The 21753-nt window shown below is 37.7% G+C and overlaps 2 protein-coding genes across 3 annotated transcripts in view; one reads left to right on the plus strand and one right to left on the minus strand.

Annotated features, from left to right (window-relative positions):
• Window positions 1–1955: 1955 nt before the first annotated feature.
• NUDT13 (nudix hydrolase 13) lies at window positions 1956–17155 on the plus strand. The gene is made up of 9 exons (XM_021699926.2): window positions 1956–2017; window positions 7752–7843; window positions 10716–10855; window positions 12079–12213; window positions 13016–13122; window positions 13877–14002; window positions 14164–14275; window positions 14987–15141; window positions 16072–17155. The coding sequence occupies exons 2-9, from the start codon at window positions 7761–7763 to the stop codon at window positions 16264–16266; spliced, it is 1053 nt and encodes a 350-aa protein (XP_021555601.1). The 5' UTR covers window positions 1956–2017; window positions 7752–7760; the 3' UTR covers window positions 16267–17155.
• Window positions 17156–17482: 327 nt separating this feature from the next.
• The window catches only part of ECD (ecdysoneless cell cycle regulator), a 30200-nt gene continuing 25929 nt past the window's right edge, over window positions 17483–21753 (minus strand). For both annotated transcript variants that reach the window (XM_021699928.1, XM_021699927.1), the window contains exons 13-14: window positions 20318–20532; window positions 17483–18839 (exon numbers count right to left, since the gene is read on the minus strand). In XM_021699928.1, coding sequence (XP_021555603.1) covers window positions 18609–18839; window positions 20318–20532 — 446 coding nt within the window. In that variant the 3' untranslated portion in view covers window positions 17483–18608. The remainder of the gene's footprint in view (window positions 18840–20317; window positions 20533–21753) is intronic.

Raw genomic sequence — 21753 nt, forward strand, 5'->3', positions numbered from 1 at the left:
CTCAAATAAATAAATCTTTTGGGACGCCTGGGTGGCTCAGTTGGTTGAGCGTCTGCCTTCAGCTTAGGTCATGATCCCGGAGTCCTGGGATTGAGTCCCATGTTGGGCTCCTTGCTCAGCCGGGAGCCTGCTTCTCCCTCTGCCTCTGCTGCTTCCCCTGCTTGTGTGCTCTCTCTCTCTCTCTTTCTGACAAACAAAAAAATCTTTTAAAAAAATAAATCTTTAAAAAAAATAAATAAATACATTGTTACTTTCACCACCAAAAGCTGGACTGGGATTCAACCACTTGAGGCTCAATTTTTATTCTTAAAACAGTATTAATTTATAACATGGTTAAACATTGCCGTTGATTTAAACTTAAGCACATCTGAGGAAAGATAATTTTTACCTTATCATGACCTAAAAACATTATGAGGATTATATTTATTTATACCATATTTGCTGTATTTACTAACATGTACTGTGATTGTTTAACACAATTAATGATTTGATTGAATATTTTTAACAGCTTTATTGAGCTATAATTCAAATAACATATAACTTACCCACTTAAAGTGTGCAATTCTACTGAATGATCTGCAGTTCTTGGGCTCACAGAACTGTGCAGCTATCACCACAATCAATTTTACATTTTCATCACTCAAAAAAAACCCCAAAAACCCCAAACCTCTGTTCCCACCGGTATCCCTGAAGTCTAACCTCCACACACATAGTAATTCCTTTACAATTTAAGTCAAATCATCTCATTCTCTTGCTCAAATTCTTCTGTAACATCCCATCCCTCCCAGACTAAAAACCAAAAGGATTACAATGGCTCTCTAAGAATTGTAAGATTTGTGAAGTCCTATGTGATCTGATACTTGGCTACTCTTTGACCTCATCTCTGACCATCATGCTTTGTCCTAGGCTTTCCTCAGACCTGCCAGTTATGGTTCCTCCCCAGGACCTTTGCATCTGCTGGTTTTCTCCTGTCTACAAATCTCTTCGCATAGATTTCCACTTGGTTTCCTTCCTTAACTCTTCCACCGTCTTTGCTCAAATATCACCTTTACAATGAGGCTAGCCACCCTATATAAAATAGCAAAATCCTCCCTCCTCTTACCTTGCTTTATTTTTCTCCTCAGCACTTATAACCAGACACAGTGTATATTTACTTGTTTGTTTTTCCTTTAGAATGTAAGTTGCACGAAGACAGAAATTTTCATGTTTTTTTCCCCTGCTGTATCTGGTGCCTATTAACAGTCCCAGGTACATTTGGTATTCATTAAATACACGTTGAATGAAGGTGCTTCAAAACTGTCTTCTCCTATAAAGTAAGAAAAGAGCAGAACCAAAGCAGTTTTGCTAGACTGCTTTCAGTCCTAAGGAATCCTGCCACGGTTGATCAAGGGATGCATTCTAACATAAGCTCACACACATTTAGACACCGTCGGGTCCTTTTAAGTTGGCAGAATTCATGAAATGTTAGAACTAGTTCTAAAGTGGGCATACAGAGACAGAAAGGTTGAAAGTTATCTGAGTTCCTGCCCCAACACTCTTTTCCTCCCCCACAAAATATGCCTTCTGTGTACTAGGATGGGTTTAATGACTACCTTTTTGTTATTCAAAAGTGAATCTACTGCTTCTTCAGAGACAAGTTCGGTAGTTTTTCTGGTAATGGATTTAGAAGATCTTAGATCATGCTTTTTGACACTCACGGTTAACTTTGCTGTTGGAGCCCATAGCAGCATGCCTCTGGATTAAACTACAATTCCCAGAGTGCATCTCTAGGTGAATTCTGGGAAGTGTGGCAAAAGCATGCTTACAACCATGGTTAACTTTGGAGGACTTAACAGCCAGCATGAAACCAGAACTACATTTCCCAGAGTGCATCTCTAGGGGATTCTGGGAAGTGTGGCAGAGGCCGCAATGGTCCCTCTAGGAAAGGGAAGCCCTACTTCCCAGCAACGTTAGGAGTTCCCTGGTTTCTGCTGATTTTTGAGGCCTAGGAAGGCACCCTCCCCCAACAGAATTCAGAGTGAGTACGGCGGAACAGAAAACTGTTGAGGTTCTAAGCCCAGGAGGGATTTTATGGGAAGGCATAGTCAAAACTTGAAAAAAGCTCTTGGTCACAACATTTTGTGATTTTAGCTTAGTCTTTTCCTTCCTGCAGAAACCAGGGAATGGCCACAGTTTTGCATCATAACTTAAGGAACTATTCTTTTAACTAAAGCTAATATTTTTCTGGAACTTTCTTGGAGAGTCATTTAAAAATAGAATTTGCCTACTTTTTTGCGTTGTGCCTGCATTATTTTTGAATTGAGGGAGGAAACATTTTTTAGAAAGCAAACCATAAAGCTACTTAGTGAGACCTTGAAATCTGTATTCTGTGGCTCCTCAGTTTTGCATATTTCCTCATTCCATTGAGGTCCACAGTAATGAATAGACAGAACTGAAAAGGGCTCTCTCAAACACTACCAAACTTCTTGGTAGAAATAACCACAGAGATTCGAGATGGGCCTTTTCTTCATGCTGTAGTATTTTACAAAGTAATCTTTCTTCTGTTAAAATGAACAGGATGAGAAATGTGGGAATTACTTATTACAGGGGCTTGAGAGAAATTGTTAATCTTAACAGCCTTGCCTCTTCATTGAATAGTTTTTGGTAAAAATAATATTATCTTTCATCTCTATCAGTCTTTGTACTTTTAAAATACATAATCATAAATGAATGTTGAAAAATGCTTTCCCATGTATTTCTCATCAACACATGAGTTTTGGAGCCAGATAGCCCTGGGTTTGAAACTGCTGCTATCTAAATTGTGATTTCAGATTAGTTAAAGCTTTATCTTCCTCACTTGTAAAATGGGATAAATTCATTCATTCATTCATTCATTCATTCACCTATCTATATTGTGTTTTACATTGTGATAGAGACAATGCTAGGTGCTATAGATAGGGGAAGATACAATCCCAACCCTTGAGGATTGTACAGTCTAACAGGTCTGAGAATTGGGTATGTGAAAACCTGACATGGTTGTAATACACTTTAGATCCATTTTCTCTCCTTCCTTCCCCTGTGAGAAGTGAGACAGAAACCAAGCTCCTATGAGTTATGTGACAGCTATAGATCACAAATTCAGTCAGTGGGAGAGCCCAGAATAAAAGTCCGGAGTCTCTTCAGTGCTTACTTGCCTGTTCCTTCCTCGGTTTGGAGATACGCACAGACACTGTAAATAAAACAGAAGGCAGTCCTGGGCTTGTCATCTAACGTAAAATAACAGTGCTAGTATTTTCTTCCAAACCTTATTTCGTGAATAGTGAACTTTTATCCCCAGAATGCCATCAGGAATAAAATACCATAATACTTGCCAATCCAAACAAAAACAATTCTGTTTGTAATGTGGATTTGAGTATCATGGCAGGTTTACCAGTTGTTTTGCAGCATGTTTACTAAAGGTAAGCCCTTGAGCCAATACACTTTGAATAAAACATCGCACTGAAGACCCCTAAAAGAGTAAAAAATCACAAACTATTTAGAAATAAGTAAATTTTCCCTGCATTAGATTTCTAAATAGTAATGGAGTTATAAGAAATTATATTTTCATTCTAAAAGTAATTTCACATATCCTCATTGTTAAAAGACCTTTTTTTTTTTTTTGTACTGAGGTACACAAAGAAAAGCAACACATATAGCAGTTGGTTCCTATAATGTGTTTCTATGATCATATTATGGAAAATGCTGGAAATGTACTATAATATTCTAAAATCTAGAATAGTCAAAACCACAGTAAATAAATGAGCACAGGACATCAAACAGTTTGCAAAAGGGGAACTAGAACTATTAAATCTCAAAACACTTTCAATCTTGGTAGTTATAAAAAAAATATAAAATGAAAGTTCTTTTTTTTTTTAAACCAGACACTACTGAATCTTATAAGTGTGGCAATGTGTAGAAGGAGCCATATGATTTTAAACTAAATTTTATCCCAGTAATTCTACTTTGGGAAACTTAACCCAAAAATATCAGCACACAGGTATTTAGTGGTATCTTATTTCTGGTACTTTAAAATCAGAGCAACCTAAATGTCTAAAATCAGGGGAATGTTTAGCAAAATAAGGATGAGTCTACCTGAATGTAGTATTTTGCAGCTAAAAAAAATTATATAGCTTATACAAAAACATGGAAAACTGCTTGTGATGTGTTTCATGAAAGCAAGTTGACAAAAATATGTCCTCTGATTACAAATATGTAGAAGTTGTATGTGTAAAAAGATTAGAAAATACATAAGTTATATTTATGTGGCCATATTATGGACACCCTCATAATTCTCTTTTCTAGATGTCCTGTAATGTAATTATGTTAATTTTATAATTTTAACGATCTATTTAAAAGAGAAAAATATAGTTAAAGCAGATTTTTAAGGAAATCGTTTTCTCTTCTTTGACTTTTCAATAATCTCTATACTGTTTTTATATAAGATGTGTATAAAAAATATACAAGGGACCATTTAGAAAAGGAATTAGACTTAATTTTTATCTACTAGGTTTATGACTGTACCAATGAAGGTGCAGTTCTCAGTTGAAATAAGTCTGGTTTTCCTCTTGATTGTTAGTATTTTTTCAAAGTTACATTAAGAACTTGACTTTGTTTTTTATAAGCTCTGTGACCATCCCATGAGTCAGCAGACCATGGTAATCCACAACTGGCTAAGGTTAATTTCGTAACAGAAACTAGGCAAAGCATCAGGCAGCCAAGTACAGTGGGCCACACAGATTAGTTGGTACTTATAGCTCAACCAAACAGCTCTTGGCTCTCAGGATTCAAGGAACTCACCAAAAGAATTCCTTTTGGCTCCCTGGGAATGTGCTGAGGTACTCCTGTTGATGATATGTTATGTGTACTTCTAGTCACTTTAAAAATACAAATAGATACATATCTAATTTATGTTTACTGATATGTATATGTCCTTTTCTTTTTTTTAGAGAGGGAGAGAAGTGGGGGCAGGCAGGGACAGAGGGAGAGGGAGAGAGAGAATCTTAAGCAGGCTCCACGCCTAGTACAGAGACCGACGCAGGACTCGATCCCACAACCCTGAGATCATGACCTGAGCTGAAATCAAGAGTCGGATGCTTAACCCACTAAGCCACCCAGGCTCCCCTATGTCCTTTCCTTTATAAATTAATTAGATCACGGTAAACCAACCAAATATTACTTGCTTTTCTTACTTAAACATATATTGTGAATATCTTTCCCTGTTACTATATATGAATGTTTCCACTGTTATCTTGTATTTATTTATTTTAAAGATTTTATTTATTTGAGAGAGAGTAGGGGGGAGGGGCCGAGAGAGAGGGAAAGAGAGAATCACAAGCAGACTCCTTGATGAGCGCAGAGCCCAACGTGGGGCTCGATCCCAGGACCCTGAGACCATGACCTGAGCCAAAACCAAGAGTCAGATGCTTAACTGACTGAACCACCCAGGTGCCCCTCTTCTATTTATTTTTAAGAGCTGTATATTATTCCCCTTTATCATACCTTTCAGTTAATGTTCCTATACATATCCTTTCCTTCTTAGGATAAATTCATAGAAATGGAATTGCTAGGTGAAAGGGATGTTTATTTAACATTTCAATAGATATTCCGATATTGCCACCCAAAAATATTGTACCAATTTGCATTCTCAGAGTTTGTACATGAGACATATACATATGACATACCCATATACAAGAAATATATTTCTTCCAATATATCACACAAGTCTTTTAATACTCTCCTAGAGTGCGTTGTACCCACATATCACATGTTCCCTTCTGGGAAAGCTGTTTGTTTTCTCTCTCCTACTAGAGTCCCTTGACCGTAGGTTTTTCATCAGTACATTTCTGTGTTCCTTAAAGGACCTTGCATAAAGTCAGTTTTCAATAAACACTTTTTGTTGAATGTCTTTGCTAAATATATTTTACCCTTGGCTAGGACATAGATTGTAGCCAAAACTGTCCAAGGATTAGTCATCAGTGATTCATAATTATGCAACCAAGAAGTAAGCCTAAACTTTAGATGTTCCTCAGTGATTTGTTTAGTGTCAAAGCTTGCTTTGGTTATTTAACTGTACTGATTTTCTCATTTCAGTGCAACTTCTTGACTTTTATTGCCAGTGTGAAATGTACTTTTCATGGGGAATAAAATACTTATTGATATACAATTTAAAAGGAATTACCTGCAGAATGGATTCGTAAGATACAGAATTTTTTTTCTCTCACAATGGAATACACAAAATAGAAAATATCTTAGATTCATGTAGATTTGCATAGCTGCCTTTTGAAATATTTTCTTAATGGCCATGATTTTTGTATTTTTCTTATCTATAGGATTCCTCTTACTTCATTCTCAGAGGGACTTTGGCTTTCATATATTCTCCATTACTCTGGAGACATTCCCAGTCTTACCTGGTCTTAGAGCAATGCTAGCTGCTGGAACAAACTTCAAAAGTTCAGTTGCTTAATATGGTAGAAGTTTATTTCTCACTCATAAATCGTCCAAAGTGTGTGTTGGGGGGGGTCCTTTGGTTGGCAGGTGGCTTTTCTCCATGCTGTGATTCAAGGATCCAGGCTTCTCCATCTAATGACTCTGCATTCCAGAGTCTTCCAAGCAGAAGGAGGAAAGAGGATGAAGGCATACCCACTTCTTTTTTTTATTTAAAAAATTTTTTTAAAGATTTTTTTTAAATTTATTTGACAGAGAGAGACACAGCAAGAGAGGGAACACAAGCAGGGGGAGTGGGAGAGGGAGAAGCAGGCCTCCCACTGAGCAGGGAGCCCGATGAGGGGCTCGATCTCAGGACCTGGGGACCATGACCTGAGCCGAAGGCAGACGCTTAACAACTGAGCCACCCAGGCACCCCTTATTTTTTAATTATTTAAAGATTTATTTATTTAGGGGCGCCTGGGTGGCTCAGTTGGTTAAGCGACTGCCTTCGGCTCAGGTCATGATCCTGGAGTCCCGGGATCCAGTCCCGCATTGGGCTCCCTGCTCAGCAGGGAGCTGCTTCTCCCTCTGACCCTCTCATGCTCTATCTCATTCTCTCTCTCAAATAAATAAATAAAATTTTTTTAAAAGATTTATTTATTTATTTGAGAGAGAGAGAGTGTGCACACATGCGAATGGGGGGAAGGGCAGAGAGAGAGGGAGAGAGAGAATCTCAAGCAGACTCCAAGCCGATGGTGGAGCCCAGTGCGGGGCTTGATCCTATCACCCTGAGATCAGGACCTGAGATGAAACCAAGAGTCGGATGCTCAACCAACTGAGCCACCTGGGCACACCCTAGGCATACCCACTTCTTAGCTGCTTCAGCCTGGAAGAGATATACATCACTTCCACTCACATTCCATTGTTAAGAACTACTTTTGTCACTGCTTAGATATAAGAAGAGAAATGTAAATTGTGGCTTAGCAGCTAACTTCTAGCAACAATTCTACAATATGGAAGGAGGAACATATTTTTTTGTAGATAATAGAGTCTCACAATAACCTATTAGGTAGGCAGAACAGGTTGCAATTTTGTAGATTAGAAAAGAGGTACTAAAAAGTTGAAATCCCACAGCTAGTTAGTGGCACAAATGCAATTTAGAAGCCAGATCATCTGACTCCTATTCAGTTTCTTTCCTTAATATTAAAAAGTAATCCTATCCTGGCGTAAAGTATATCACCTCTTGGTGATTCATTACTTTAAATTGCATACTATGACTTTTTTTTTTAACTCCTCTTTTCTCTAAGGACCTGACAATGTCCCTGTATTGTGGAATTGGTTGCAGGAGAAAATCTTTTTGGTACTTTAGGCTGCTGTCAACTTATGTCACTAAGACCCGGTGAGTTGTGACCAACCTGAGCTCTGATTATTCTCTCTTTGGTCCATTAAATTATAAAATATAAATATCTCAAAATCCTACATTGAGGATTAAGGATACATGATTAAGATTTACATATAAGGATAGTCATTGCAAATTATTTATAATTGGAAAAATTATAAATAAATTTCCAATATTACCTAAAATGTCTGACATACTTAAATATTAAGTTCTTTTAAGATAAGAACTTTGTCTTTCCCAGTATGGTACCCCTCGTGCATAAAACAATACCCGGCGCATAGTAGGCACTGAAGGATTGTTGAATGGATGAATGAACAAGAAGGGAGAAATTAATGATGGTATACCCCTATGATGGAATTAAAAACTATACTGAATAATAATAGTTCATGAAGTTTCCTGAAAAAAAGGTAGATAATTCTAATTCCCTCACCTCTCACCTCTAAGAAAGAACTAAACTACCAGTTAAAGGTAGACCAGGAGAAAAAAAAAACCTACACCAGTACAGGAAGATGGTAAAGGACTTCTTTGTCACAGCCTGGGCAAATCTGAAATCTGTGAATTTGAAATCACTAGCCTGTTCTCATAGTTTTGGGGTTTAAACTTGCACCATCTGTGTTATGGTCCCCAAACCCCAACCTAAGAAAAGAATATAAGTAGTAGTCGTAGACTTATAAGACCCCTGGGCACCTTGCAGAAGCAAGGTAAAACTCCTCTGAAGAGATAACACTTATAACCAGGGCTTCCTAAATGAAAAGCTCTGCCAAACATGAGTGCCCAGTCCAGAATTTAAAGGCACGTAAGCATACAATATTACATGAACGAGAGTGAGAAAAGAAAATTGCAGTACTTAAATTATTGTAGGTTATTTGCAGTGCTCAGGCTGAGACTCTGAGAACAATAATTGAATTATTGAACAATTATTGAATGGTCTAAAAATGACTGTTAAAGTGATTTTAAATTTTTTTTTTTTAATTCATGTGCCAGAGAGAGAGAGAGAGGGAATATGAGCAAGGGAGAGAGGTGGAGGGAGAGGGAGAAGCAGACTCCTCGCTGAGCCAGGAGCCTGATATGGGGCTCGATCCAAGGACCCTGAGATCATGCCCTGAGCTGAAGGCAGACGCTTAACCATCTGAGCCACCCAGGCGCACCTGTTAAAGTGATTTTAAAATGAGTAAAAAGTCATGAGAGAATGAAATTCTATCAGTAAAGAACATGGCATGAAAAGAATGTTAAAGAAAAAAAGGCTACAACTTAATAGGTATGATTCTTAATATACCTATCTATATACAGATACCAATAAATAGTTTGAAGAATTCCCAGGTGTAAACAGTGATAATCTCTGAATGGTGAGATTCTTGATTTCCCTTTTTTGAACAAATTGCTAACTGTATTTTCTGACTTTTATGGGATGACTTTTTATTTTTATAAATAGGAAAGTAAGTTTATGTCTGATAATCTTAGTGTTGTTTCCATGCTATTATAATTAAAGGGGGAAAATTAATTTTTCAAATTAGTGTTCCTGATCGAGAAGGAAAATGTAAGGAATTTTTTGGATCTCAGTTCCAGTTCCAGTTCGGCCCCAGATTTAAGACCTGGGTGTTTATGTAGGTGTTGTGCTTTTTAGGGTCATTAGGGCAAAGCACAGGTTGTACCACTCTTACTGTTCTTTTAGGAAGGCAGCGGTGTTTGTTCTATTGTTTATATTTGGTAACTTCTGAGTGGCACATGTCTCTCCTTTGACATGAATTAAGTCTTTGCCCCAGGAAGTGAGTCACTTATAATAAGTTTAAAAATACCATGAGTATTAAAATCTCAGGTTTCTTTGGTCTTGTGTTTATGAAGAGCTCATTGTAACCCCTTTTATCATATAGTCAAAAATAGGTTCCTAAAGATGCCACTGGGGCACATTTATCATTTTGCTTTGTAGTTTTATGTTGAACCAACTCTGTTAGTGTTACAAAAGCTCCCAGATCCTACAGGAAATATCCATAAACTGTGTTGCCTACCTCATGACAAAATCTGCCATAAATCTGCGTCTGTTTAGGGCTTTTAATAGGCAAAAATGGTTATCCCTAAGGCTTCAGAAGGAGAATCTACATTCAGTACCCCCTGAATCATGTGGACCCTGACCCAATTTCCAAGGCTCTTGAAGGGATAAACTAAGGTAATCTTTAATGAAGGTGACTGAAAAGCCTAGATCTGGATCCAGTACTATTTCTTCTAGAGAAACTAATGATAGGATGTTGTCTTTTTCCACATTTGTATTTTGGCTATTGAAGATATTACACTTATTAAATAAGCGTAGGTCAAGTATAGGTTTCACTTTCCCATCAGTGGTCTCTGGTAGAGATAAGGAGCTAATGGTGTCCACTTCGAGGACTAGGTGTTGGAAGCACGAATGCACTGAAGATAACAGCTCTTTATCATCCCTAGATTGAAAGAGAGTTAAGGTATGGTGTTGGCTCTCTGTCTACAATAATAAAGTCTGCTCCCATTCCTCGGTATTCTGTGGTTGATGTTTCCTCACTGTACTTGTTTTCCTTTCACTCCACTGCATGTAAATTCTTGCCTCACAGCGTAATATTGGCAAAGTACCTTGAGGTTCAATTCAGTAAATATTTATTACCCTTGGAGTTCAATTCAATAAATATTTATTGAATCAAGCCATTCAATATGCTAATTACTAGAGATACAGAACTAAGGCTGACCCTGCCCTAAAGGAGATCCTAGTCTTTCAGGGGAAAGCAGTTTAGGATATAAATAAAAGGAAATAACTGTGATAGGAGAGGGATGCAAGGACCAAATTCTGAAAGATGAATGCTGTACAAGTAACTAAGTGTGGTTTTAATAACGCTTTATTTCCAAAATACAGGTATTTATTTGAACTGAAGGAAGATGATGATGCATGTAAAAAAGCCCAGCAGACAGGAGCATTTTATCTCTTTCATAGCCTGGCTCCTTTGCTTCAGAAATCGGGACACCAATACCAGGCCCCCAGGCATAGCCTACTAGGTAAGCCCAAAGAGGACCAGCAGTACTGTAGACCAGCCTGTGGCCATGAATGAATTTCATCCATATCAAATCCCTGAGAAGGATCCTTCAATTTTAGAGTCCAGGTTTTTCAAACTATTTCTACCAATTAATTATTTAGTGTATAAACCTGAGTTGCCCAAGTATTATTTAGTAGTGGTATGAACCACTATTGCCTTAAACTAGGGGTCAGTGAAACTGCTGTCCAAATTGGAACCCACTGCTTGTTCTGTAAATACTGGAACACAGCCACGCTCATTCATTTACATATTGTCTATGGCTGTTTTCGCACTACAGTGGCAGAGCAGAGTGGTTGTGACAGAGAGCCACGTGGCTCACAAAGCCTAAAATATTTTGCCAAACCCTGCTTAAACCAGTGATTTCCAGCCCTGTGGAATTGCGTACTCTTCTACTATTGAGATTTGCATCATGACTTCATTTCTTCTAGAAGGGTCAAAACTTAAAAGTGAATTAAAAATAATGTTTTAAGAACTCTTTAAGGGTATGTAAATAGACATATCTAAGCATTCAAGGTACTAACTTTCAGTTTTATATGATGTCACTATACACTGACTTACTTCTAAATACAAAGCCAGTGAATTTCCTCCATGGGTCAGAGGTTGAGTACTTGGATAGGTAGTTTCTAGCAGTGCAAAAGAATATCAGGATGCCATCAGAAGGCAATGTTATGTTGTATTATGAACAAATAAATATGTCCTTCACGCACAGGAGGACAGATTTTCTCCCTATACAGCACTTGTCTTATACAGACTGGGATCTTGGATGAATAGTCTACCCTAGACCAGACACCCAGCATAATCTGGAGACTACACTGTATGTAACTGATTTGGTCTCTAGCATTTTAAGCGTACACTTTTTTTTTTTTCCAGCACCATAATGCATTAACTGTCATGTATCTTTTGAACTAGGGGATATTCTCCTTTCATGATACAATCACAGAATACAGTGGTACACAGCAAGAATTCCTTCTTTAGTCTAAACACTTCAGATTGCTCATGGGAAGATGGAGGCCTAGAGAGGCTAAGTGATTAGACCAAGATCACATAGCTAATTAGCTGCAGGGCAGTGGCTAGAAGCAGGTATACCTACTTCAAGCTGAAGTAGATGATTTCCTAGGTTAATAAGACTGTGGTGATTTAATGAAAAACCTTTGTTTTCTTCCCTTCTCCTTTTCTGTTTCTTAGAGTTGGAAAGGCTCCTGGCAAAGTTTGGACAGGACACACAAAGAATAGAAGACTCTGTGCTGATTGGATGCTCTGAACAGCATGAAGCATGGTTTGCTCTGGATCTAGGTCTAAACAGCTCCTCTTCCATAAATGGTATAGAACATTATTTCTAATGGGTACTTCCCAGTGGTGCTCAGACTTAGGGATTTCATGTAATAGTAAAATTTCAAAAAAAATTTTGTGAATACCAAAGGTTATCAACCTTGTTTTTTTTTTTTTAAGTTAGGACCAAAAAAATACTACCCATCTACTGTCATCATCATTTAAAAGATAAAGAATATTTTAATACTTTCTAAGCTTGGTGGTAGGTACACAGATGTTTGTTTTATTCTCTGTACCTTAATACATTTTATATTTCTTAAATGTTTTAAAATTCATGACATCATTCTTCTCTCAGGTGACTAAACATGTTACCATGCTCAGGGTCTTCAGACCTGCATTTGGGAACCAGTTTGGTATAAGGTTCATGGTTCCTACTAGGCTTTCCTTCTCTCCTTCCAGGTCTGGTTGTAAATGTAATGATGCTGGAATGCAGTGCAGATAGGAGCTTAGAGGTGCCATTTTACCTCTTTTCCAGGGAGAGTGTGTGGTTAGTGCAAATATTCTTATTACTCTGAAGAGGATCTTGAGAAATACTATGCTCTGATGTTTCGCAAATTTGCCTGAATATAAGAAATCACCCAGTGCTTGTTTAAAAATAAAGATTTCGGGGCCTTACTCACCTGCTGTTCAGAATCTCCAGGTAGGGGCTTGAGAACCTGTGTATTTTTTATTTTCCCTAATAAAGTATTATCAGGCGAGTTTGGGAAACACTGCTTTAATAGGCATACTTGAGAGGGGCCCCAAGGCAAAGTTTGGTGTTTGTTTCATTTTATCCTCTGTTCTCATTTTCTAGCTTCCTTAGAGAAACCAGAAATGGAGACAGAGCTTAAGGGCTCTTTCACTGAGCTGAGGAAGGCTCTCTTTCAGCTGAATACAAAGGATGCCTCCTTGCTGACCACGGTAGATTCTGACTTCTTAGTTCTGTAGGAAATTTGGTAAAGCAATGTTTATGGGTGAATACATGCATGCATGCACAAGGCTAAAATGACATTTGGTTTCTTCTTGAATAGATCACAGTCCTTCCTACAAACCTTGGCAGGACAAGTTGCTGTAGGGAGATTGCTTATTCTTCTTTCTTTTGCCCTTATTATTGGCAGGACCATTTTCTCCTAAAGAAATGCAGATCTATCAGCCTCCTGATATTTTTAATGACCCATAGCATAACATACCATTATGTTACTCCTATGAAAAATTACTTTGTATTGCTTTAATGACTTCTCCTCACAGCTTTAGACTTCACTTGTTAAAGTGCTTTTGGTTGTTCATTTTACTTAAAAAGACATCTCTAAACATTTTTATTTGCAAAAAAATTCCATCTTTATTGGGGAGGAATACCTGTTGGGGCGTTACACTACATTGGAAATATCTTATTTTTAAGTTGGGTCCTAAGTACATGGGCCATTCATTATAATAGTTTATATATGTATTTTAAATGAATGATAATACTTTCTCTTATTCATATTTCAGATGCTAGAGGAGTATTTCCAGATAGTTTCCTTATTTTAAAGTTCAAACAGTTAATAACCATTTAAAGTAGGTGAGCTGGAAAGGGATTGGCATTTCCCTTTGAGTTGCTCTAAATACTAGGCCAGCACTATTATAGATGAGCTTCACATTCTCTCCAAATGAAATCAGCCTATCTTTGTATTCCTAGGCTCAGGCTCTTCTCCGTTGGCATGATGCTCATCAGTTCTGTAGCAGAAGCGGGCAGCCCACCAAGAAGAATATGGCTGGCAGCAAGCGTGTGTGCCCTTCCAATAAGATTATCTATTATCCACAGGTAAGCACTACTTTAAAAGGACAGTAATCCAAGAAGACTGTGCTAGCCTGTCCTGGGGACAGAAGCCTGTACAGTTAAAAGGCTTTCCTTAGTTATCCATTCCTTCATCCATTAACAGGCCCCAAACCCTAATGTCTAAGTCTTCCATCCCCTTTTCCTAGATGGCTCCTGTGGTGATTACTCTGGTGTCAGATGGGACTCGATGCCTGCTTGCCCGCCAGAGTTCCTTTCCCAAGGGAATGTATTCTGCCTTGGCAGGTTTTTGTGATATAGGTAAGAAGTTTAGGGAATGTACAGATGACTGGAGGACACAAAAGTTTAACAATAGTAGGTATTTCTTTGTCTTGTTGCTTTTATGCTTGGAGTCTCAAGCACACTGTTCCCTGTCAAGTCAAGAAAATAGCCTTCTGGCATTATAATTTTCCAATATTAGGCAAGTTTTCAAACATATGGCATACCTGAAAAAATTATACAGTTAATACTCACCCATACACTTACCACCTAGATCCTACAATTGCTTTCTTCATTTCCTTTATCACATATCTACCCATTCTATCCATCCACCAATCCATTTTATTCTTTGATACAGTTTGCAGACATTAGTACACTTCTCCCTAAATATTTCAGCGTGCATTGTATTAATTAGAATTCAATAGATATTTACAGGTTGTTTTTTTCTCAGTCTATTGGGGTAAAATTTGCAAAAGGTCAAACATGGCATTAGAATTTTATTAAAGCTGAGAACAGCAGTAGCCTGTCACTCTTATTTTGCATTCTCACTAATTAAGTAACTAGTATAAGTATTGTAGTTCAGCACCCAACTCCAGACTTGAGTCCTGTTGCTGTAGAGACTCAGGGATTTAGGGCTCTCCCAAGAATACTTAATTGAGACTTTGGAGCCAGTTTTGGGCTCCTTTCACAAATGGGCATCTGTATCACCCTTCCTGCTGCAAGGCTGTCCTGAATTAATCTGAGTGCTTATAGGTGAAAGTCTGGAAGAGGCTGTCAGGAGAGAAGTTGCAGAAGAGGTGGGATTGGAGGTGGAAAGATTGCAGTACTCTGCATCCCAGCACTGGCCCTTTCCTAATAGCTCACTCATGATTGCTTGTCATGCAACTGTGCAACCAGGGCAGACAGAGGTAAGTTCTGATGCTTCCTTAGGCTGTGATATTTCCTTTGCTTCACCCACAATGGTCAGTAGGCACCTTTCTAGTCCAGCATTGTCTACGTTATACAAAGATGTGTAACGTAGGATTTGTTCCCTTAAGGAGTTTGCAGTCTTATAAAGGAAGCAATCTCCATGAAAATTCAGAGCATCCGCACAATTACCATTCTTCTTTGTATGTATTTCAGTCATGTGACAATTTATTTTTCAGCAGGACTTAACAGAGCATCTTATACAGAGTAGGCACACAATAAATATATCAAATTAAAGGACTGATTTCAGGGTTGGTCTTATTGTTCAAGTCTGTTAGGATGTTGGGGACCAATTATATAAAATCATAGGAACTTCTGGTTGAAAGGGATTTAGATGTTGTCTTATCCAGCCTCATCTTGCTCTTCTACAGCATCCTGATAGATGGCATTGTGGTCCCTACCTGCCAAAGTCTATTGTGTTTTGGTTTGCATAGAATTAATAATATCTCATCTGTCTCAGCTTCCTGCGGATACAATGTGCATTGCAAAGAAGATACTATGCCTTTGATAATCATTAATAATCCCTTATCCCTTAGAGAAGAGTAATTTTATGTTCTTTTTAAATTGAAAGTTAATCAAGAATTATTTATATATTACACCTCACTGTTAACCACTCTTTAGTATTTCAGTATTTGTGCTTCCAAGATTTTTAAAAGGCACTTTTTTCTTTTACACTGTTTAAAAAAATATATTTAACTCTCACCTTTTAATTATGCCTCTTTTGCTTCTGCACAATATCTAAAACTGATTATCTCCCAGCCTGTAGATCCCAGGTATTGCTCAGTTCTGGGAACATTTTCTCACCTGTGGCCAGAGTATTCTAAATTTTGTAGCTCCTAACCTTACATTCTGTTTTTCTTTATGTCTTTTAGATCCAGGTGAACTTGAAAGAACTAGAGGCAGCTGGCTGGTTCAGTCATGATGAGGTAGCCACAGCCCTGAGGAAAAACAATCCATATACTCAGCAACAGTATGGGACATTCTGGTTGCCCCCTAAGTTAGCCATTGCCCACCAACTGATTAAGGAGTGGGTGGAAAAGCCGCCCTGCTCTACCCTGCCCGCTTAGCTCAGATTGAGCCACCTAGATCCCTTCTCAGTATCCTGGAGGGGCATAAAAGAGATCAGTTGATAAAAGGGAAGTGACCAAAGGCCATTTCCAACTTCATACTAAGGCAGAGCGGGAGGTGACCCTACAGCAGGATGCCTCTAATAGCAGTGAAAGGAGGTTCCTGTTCATAGGCAATCAAAATGCCAAACAGATAATGACGATTGTCAAAATCAGAGGGAAGTTTGAAGCATTAGTTTGGATATAGGCCCCCATGCACCCATTTTCACTGAGGTCTTGGAAGCAAACATCTTTTGGCATGTATCTCATTAATGCTGGGTTTACACTAACTGCAAAAATGCCTGGTATAATTTTAATTTTATCTTAGTATTGAAGATACATAGCAAATCTCAACCCACTACTGAGTTACCTTCATCCTCATAGAATTAAGAAAAATGGCACAATATAACATTAAAAAATTCATGTACAGGTATTTTGTACATGGTATTTAAATAAAAGCCTTATTTCTTTAAGTTATCTGAAGGGATGAAGAAAGTGGGAGCCAAGGTCTTCCTCAGAGTACCCTGTAATAAATCAGATGCAGTGATGTTCTGCTGGGGTAATTGCATCCCAGTGGGGCTTAAGAGAGCTAAGTCTTTTGCCGTTACTTGCTCAGCTTGTGACCCAAGGAAAAGATGATCACTTTGCCATGTCTGATTTCCTAAATATAAAATGGTCACTGCCATTTGCATACTGTAAGTTGTAACTTCAGCCAAGGGATTAGTGAGGGTAAACCATTTCTTGTTTTATGGGATAAACTAAATTTAGGATTGCTCATCATTCATGTATGTCATTCTATACTTTGTCATAAGGGAGAATTTATCTGGAGGAAATAAAGTAAATTTCCACACCTTTGTTCAGATGTATTTTTCTGTCTTATGAAGTGAGGAAATAGTAGAAAGTAAGAATCTGGGGCAGGGAGTAGGGAGGGAGAAAAGGAATCTATTTGTATGATAAGCATTGAAGCCCAGGTCCCAAGTGTGGAAAAACTGAAGCGATGTGCAGAAGAAAAATTGTTAGAAGTCTGTTTGAAAATAGGAATGGCCGGGAAAGAGTTGTATCTTCAGATGATTTCAGGCACTAATTTGTGATAAAAGACTCAAGTGCTAGAGATACTAAGATTGTTCACACATTAAAGTCTACTAGATTCTAGAACTAGACAAGATGAAGTGCTGAATTTCCCTTTGATCCCAAAAGGTCGTTGCTTTTGCCATTGCTGGCAAATCATCAGTACTTTGGGGAAATCAAAGTGCCTTCATCAGGAAATGTTGAGGGATAGTATGTGATGGGACTTGATTGTCCTGTTAGGTTGGCAGCTTGCCCTGACCTGAACTAAACCCAGCATGTAGAAGGGAAAAGCACTCTCCAAAGGGAGGTCCTGAGATTTCTTCATATCTTGCAGTTAGAAGAAAACAGTTCAGGGTCCATGTGTATTACCATCTCCCAATCTTTTCTATCTCTCTGTGGGTGTGTTTGTGAGCACCTGTGTACACATCCCCAATCTGAAAATACTGATAGAAAGGGGAGTGTGCAGGATTCACGTTAAGTTTCTCAAACTTACCATGGAGTAACTGTTTGCTTTTGGATTAATGTGTTGATTTGGAAAAGAAAAATGAGAGAGGCTAATAGAGGAGCTGTGACACTGAACTTTATTTCCTGGCAGTGAGTGGGAGGAGGGCTTTGCTTCTTAGAACTCCAAGGATATCTGAAAGCTGAGGCAAAAGAGGGCAGGGCTGAGGTACTGAAAATGGCAGATAAATAAAAGGAACTTTGGTACAGGGCCTACCTGGCTGGACAATATTCATGTGGCAATGAGTGATGAAGGTGGTAAGGATAAAAAGAGCCCACTCAGTCCGTGAAGCAGAAGAGCAAAAACAGGTAAAACATTAAAACAAATGTATTTGTCACCAGAGTGAGCCTGGCTAAAGGTCATTTCTGGTAACTGGAATAAAAAAGCAACTCACTCACTTCTCATTTTTGCCTATCACCCTCCTTTCTCTTCCTTTAATCCTCAGTAAAGATCAACTTAATGTTCTAAACACGGAGTGTGTAAATCTCTCAGGGGCTGTCCAGGGGCTTGATTTTTCTCTCTTCTGCTGACTTCAAAACCTTGTATGTACCTCAGCTGAGATCACAAAGACTTATGCAGAGTGGGCAACATTTGGGGCTCACAGAGGAGAAGTTAGCCTGTGAAACTTGTACTGAAGAAACATTTTTACTAAATGAGTCATCTAAACTATACATGAGCACAGTGAGACTCAATATTTATTTAAGAAGAAAAAAAGAGAGGCTAGGTGTGCTGGCTAATCTTGCGTTGGCTTACTTGTGGGTCTGTGATCAGTGTTATCAGGCAGCTGTACTCCCATGCTTTGTAAAAGGTTGGACGCAGGTCCTGCCAGTCCAGCTTGGGAACTATAGGATTCCAGTATATTTGAAACCAGGTTCAGGTCTATATCCACTGGTGTCATAACAGATCCTCCTGCACCAGAATCTTCCTCATCTGAATTATTATTGGTAGTCTGGGATAGAGGTTCCTTATTTATGGAGAGAAAACAAAATCATGGAATAGGCCATTAGATTAGATGGTAGTTACAAAAAAAACTAAGCAATAATGTAAAACTGAAATCTAAATTAAAAAGGCAATTTCTTATCCTTAATGATAGAAAATAAAAATGAAGTCTAATAAACTTCACAATTTAACACACATATTAGAATTTGGTTCCAAAGATTTTAACACACTTCTTTCTAGGAAAAGTTTCTATAAATTGGATTTCTTCCCCGTTTTGAAATAGCCCAAGGGAGATAACCAAAGTTAAGGAGACATATTTATAGCTTGCCTAAGAGTTTTAAAAGAGATACGCAAATATGAACATTAAAAAGAGAGACTCTAATTTTTTCTCTAAATGAAAGAAACTAATTACCTTTTTATCCCCCAGTGAAAAAACTTTAAAAGCCTGAGGCTCTGTGGAGTCCAACCACAAAGATTCTGAATTGTTACTTGAACCTCTCTGGTTTCACAGGTTGGGAAAGGATTTGAAAGACTGTAGCTTGAGTTATAGGCCTTAGTATCTTTGCTATTCAAAGTGCAGTGCATGAATCAGCAGCATGCTGATCCCAACACTGCCTGGGAGCCTGTTAGACATGTAAAATCTCAGGCTTCACCCCAGACCAACTTAACCAGAATCCACATTTTATTTTCTATATTTTACTTTTTGTTTTACTTCACTTTTACTTAGATCTTTAGATGGCTCATATACATATTAATATTTTAGAAACACTGCTTTAGATAAATTTAACATTGTTTCTTGGTTTCTATTAGGTTTGGGCAATACTGGAAGTGATTATAGTTTAAATGTGGTTTAGATGATCAAAGCAAGGTAAATAACATTCATTAAGGGCCTTATGGATTTCACTGTTGTCTCATTTAGTTCTCATATTGATTCTACAACATAAGGATTACTGGTTAATGGATATATAGTCACAGCGGGTGGTTGAGCTGGATTTCAAACCCTAATCCCCAAGGCTCCAGGGTCCACTCTCTTTCATAATGTCTCTTAGGCCCAGGTTAGACACTGCTGGTATAAAAACTAGGATAAAAAAATGAGTGGAAGATGAATTCTTAATTTGGCCCTAAATTAAGAAAACACAGAACAAACACTATTAAGACTTGAAAATTATTTGGATATTTAAGATCCTTTCTGTTTTTAAAGTCCGTGTAAGCTGTTAGTAGTAGAATGCAACCACAAACTAGTCTGACCACACTGCATGACTTTTAATGTTAAATCCTAATGGATAACAGAATAAGTAATATAATTAAACATATTTAGGAGAACAAAGTTAATAATCCTTAGGGAAACATTAGCAATCTTAAATTCTTATTTATTTCAAATCAAAATATCAAATTCATCATCAAAAAAAGGAAAGAAAGAAAAACTAAGATAAAATATAGTTTTAGCTCTCCTTCATAATATTAAGATATTCAGATAGGGGAAGAGGTTAAACACTCACGTACCATTTGCTTCTGGGTGGTGAAACTTTTGCCAATGCTGGTCTGTGCCAATTCCTGGTCCATCTGGGCCATGTATGACTTGAGATTATTAAGAGTTCCTCTTACAGATGCTTCTTCCCCAGTCTCCTGGGTTTTAAGATCCAAGTCATCATCACTATCTAAACATTCAAAGTCTTCTTCATCCAGATCATCAGAGTCTGATTCATGAGGACTTGGACCTACACAGACCCCAACACAAAAAGAGCCACATGGTAATTTTTTCTTGAGTGATTATACCTCTCAAAAGAGTTAAATATTATCTGCGGAAAAGGACAAATATACAGAGGTAAATTACTTAATAAAAATCCCTTCCAGAAAATGGTACTGCGGGCAGATATTTGCAGAAAAGTACACAGGCTGATCTGAAAAATACAGCTTTTTTTTTTTTACTATGAATTCAATAACTAAAATTTTTTACTTAAAATTTAAAAGCTACAGAATACATGGATATACTTTGATATAAATATTCAAGCCATATGGAGTTATTATTGTCTCACATCTCACTCTCTTCCCAGAGTTAAGCATCTTTTCACAGTTTGGTGGGTACCCAGGCCTTTATGTAGTTCTTTACGTATGTATAAAAACGTAAGGGTATTACACACATACACATATCACACACACACACACACACACTGAACCATGGTTTGCTTTTCCACTTATTTCTAGGTCTTGGAAGTCCTTCTTTGTGAAAACATGTAGATGGATCTCATTCTTTCTTAAGACTGCACAATATTTCATAATATGATTGTACTATAATTTAGCCATTTCCTTCTCCATGGACATTTAGGACATTCCAATTTTTTGCTACTACAATGCTGTAATCACTATCTTAGCACATATGTGTCCTTTTCATAGAGAAAATTCCTGGAAGTGAAATTACTAAGTCAAAGGTTATAAACTTTCTAGAGTTCCAAACCACCCTGTGAAAGACAACTTAAACTTCCACGCTCATAGTTTGACAGTACCCCATTTCTTCAACCCTTTGAGAAAACTGGGTATTGTCAATCTTTTAAATCTTTGCCAATATGGTGGGCAAAAAAATAAGTTATTACTTTGAATTGTGTATTTATTTACTAGAAACAAGTATTTTCAAATATTTATTTGTCTGTATTTCTTCTTCAAGGCATTGCCTGTTTATATCCTTTGTTGATTTTTTAAATTGGGCTATTTGTCTTTTTATTATTAGGGTTAAGTACAGTAAGTCAAAAGAGAAAAAACAGTGTAACATGGAAGCCAAGGTAAAACCATATCTAGCCACACAGCATTCACTCATTCAACAAATACTCAATGAGCAGCTACTATGTTAGGCACTGAGCTAAGCATCCTCTGCAAAATCATTCAACTGGGCAGAAGTTCATGGTTGAAAGAAAGTCAAAATCATTAAGAGAAAGCAAATACTT

This window comes from Neomonachus schauinslandi, chromosome 6 (genome assembly GCF_002201575.2).
Source record: "Neomonachus schauinslandi chromosome 6, ASM220157v2, whole genome shotgun sequence".
Lineage (NCBI taxonomy): Eukaryota > Metazoa > Chordata > Mammalia > Carnivora > Phocidae > Neomonachus > Neomonachus schauinslandi.

What these genes read in the sequence shown, in the direction of transcription:
- NUDT13 (XM_021699926.2), top strand. Translation starts at nt 7,761, where the DNA reads ATGTCCCTGTATTGTGGAATTGGTTGCAGGAGAAAATCTTTTTGGTAC. An exon ending in CAGCTCCTCTTCCATAAATG is followed by an intron (nt 12,214 to 13,015) that starts GTATAGAACATT and finishes CTCATTTTCTAG; the next exon opens with CTTCCTTAGAGAAACCAGAA. An exon ending in GGCAGGTTTTTGTGATATAG is followed by an intron (nt 14,276 to 14,986) that starts GTAAGAAGTTTA and finishes GAGTGCTTATAG; the next exon opens with GTGAAAGTCTGGAAGAGGCT.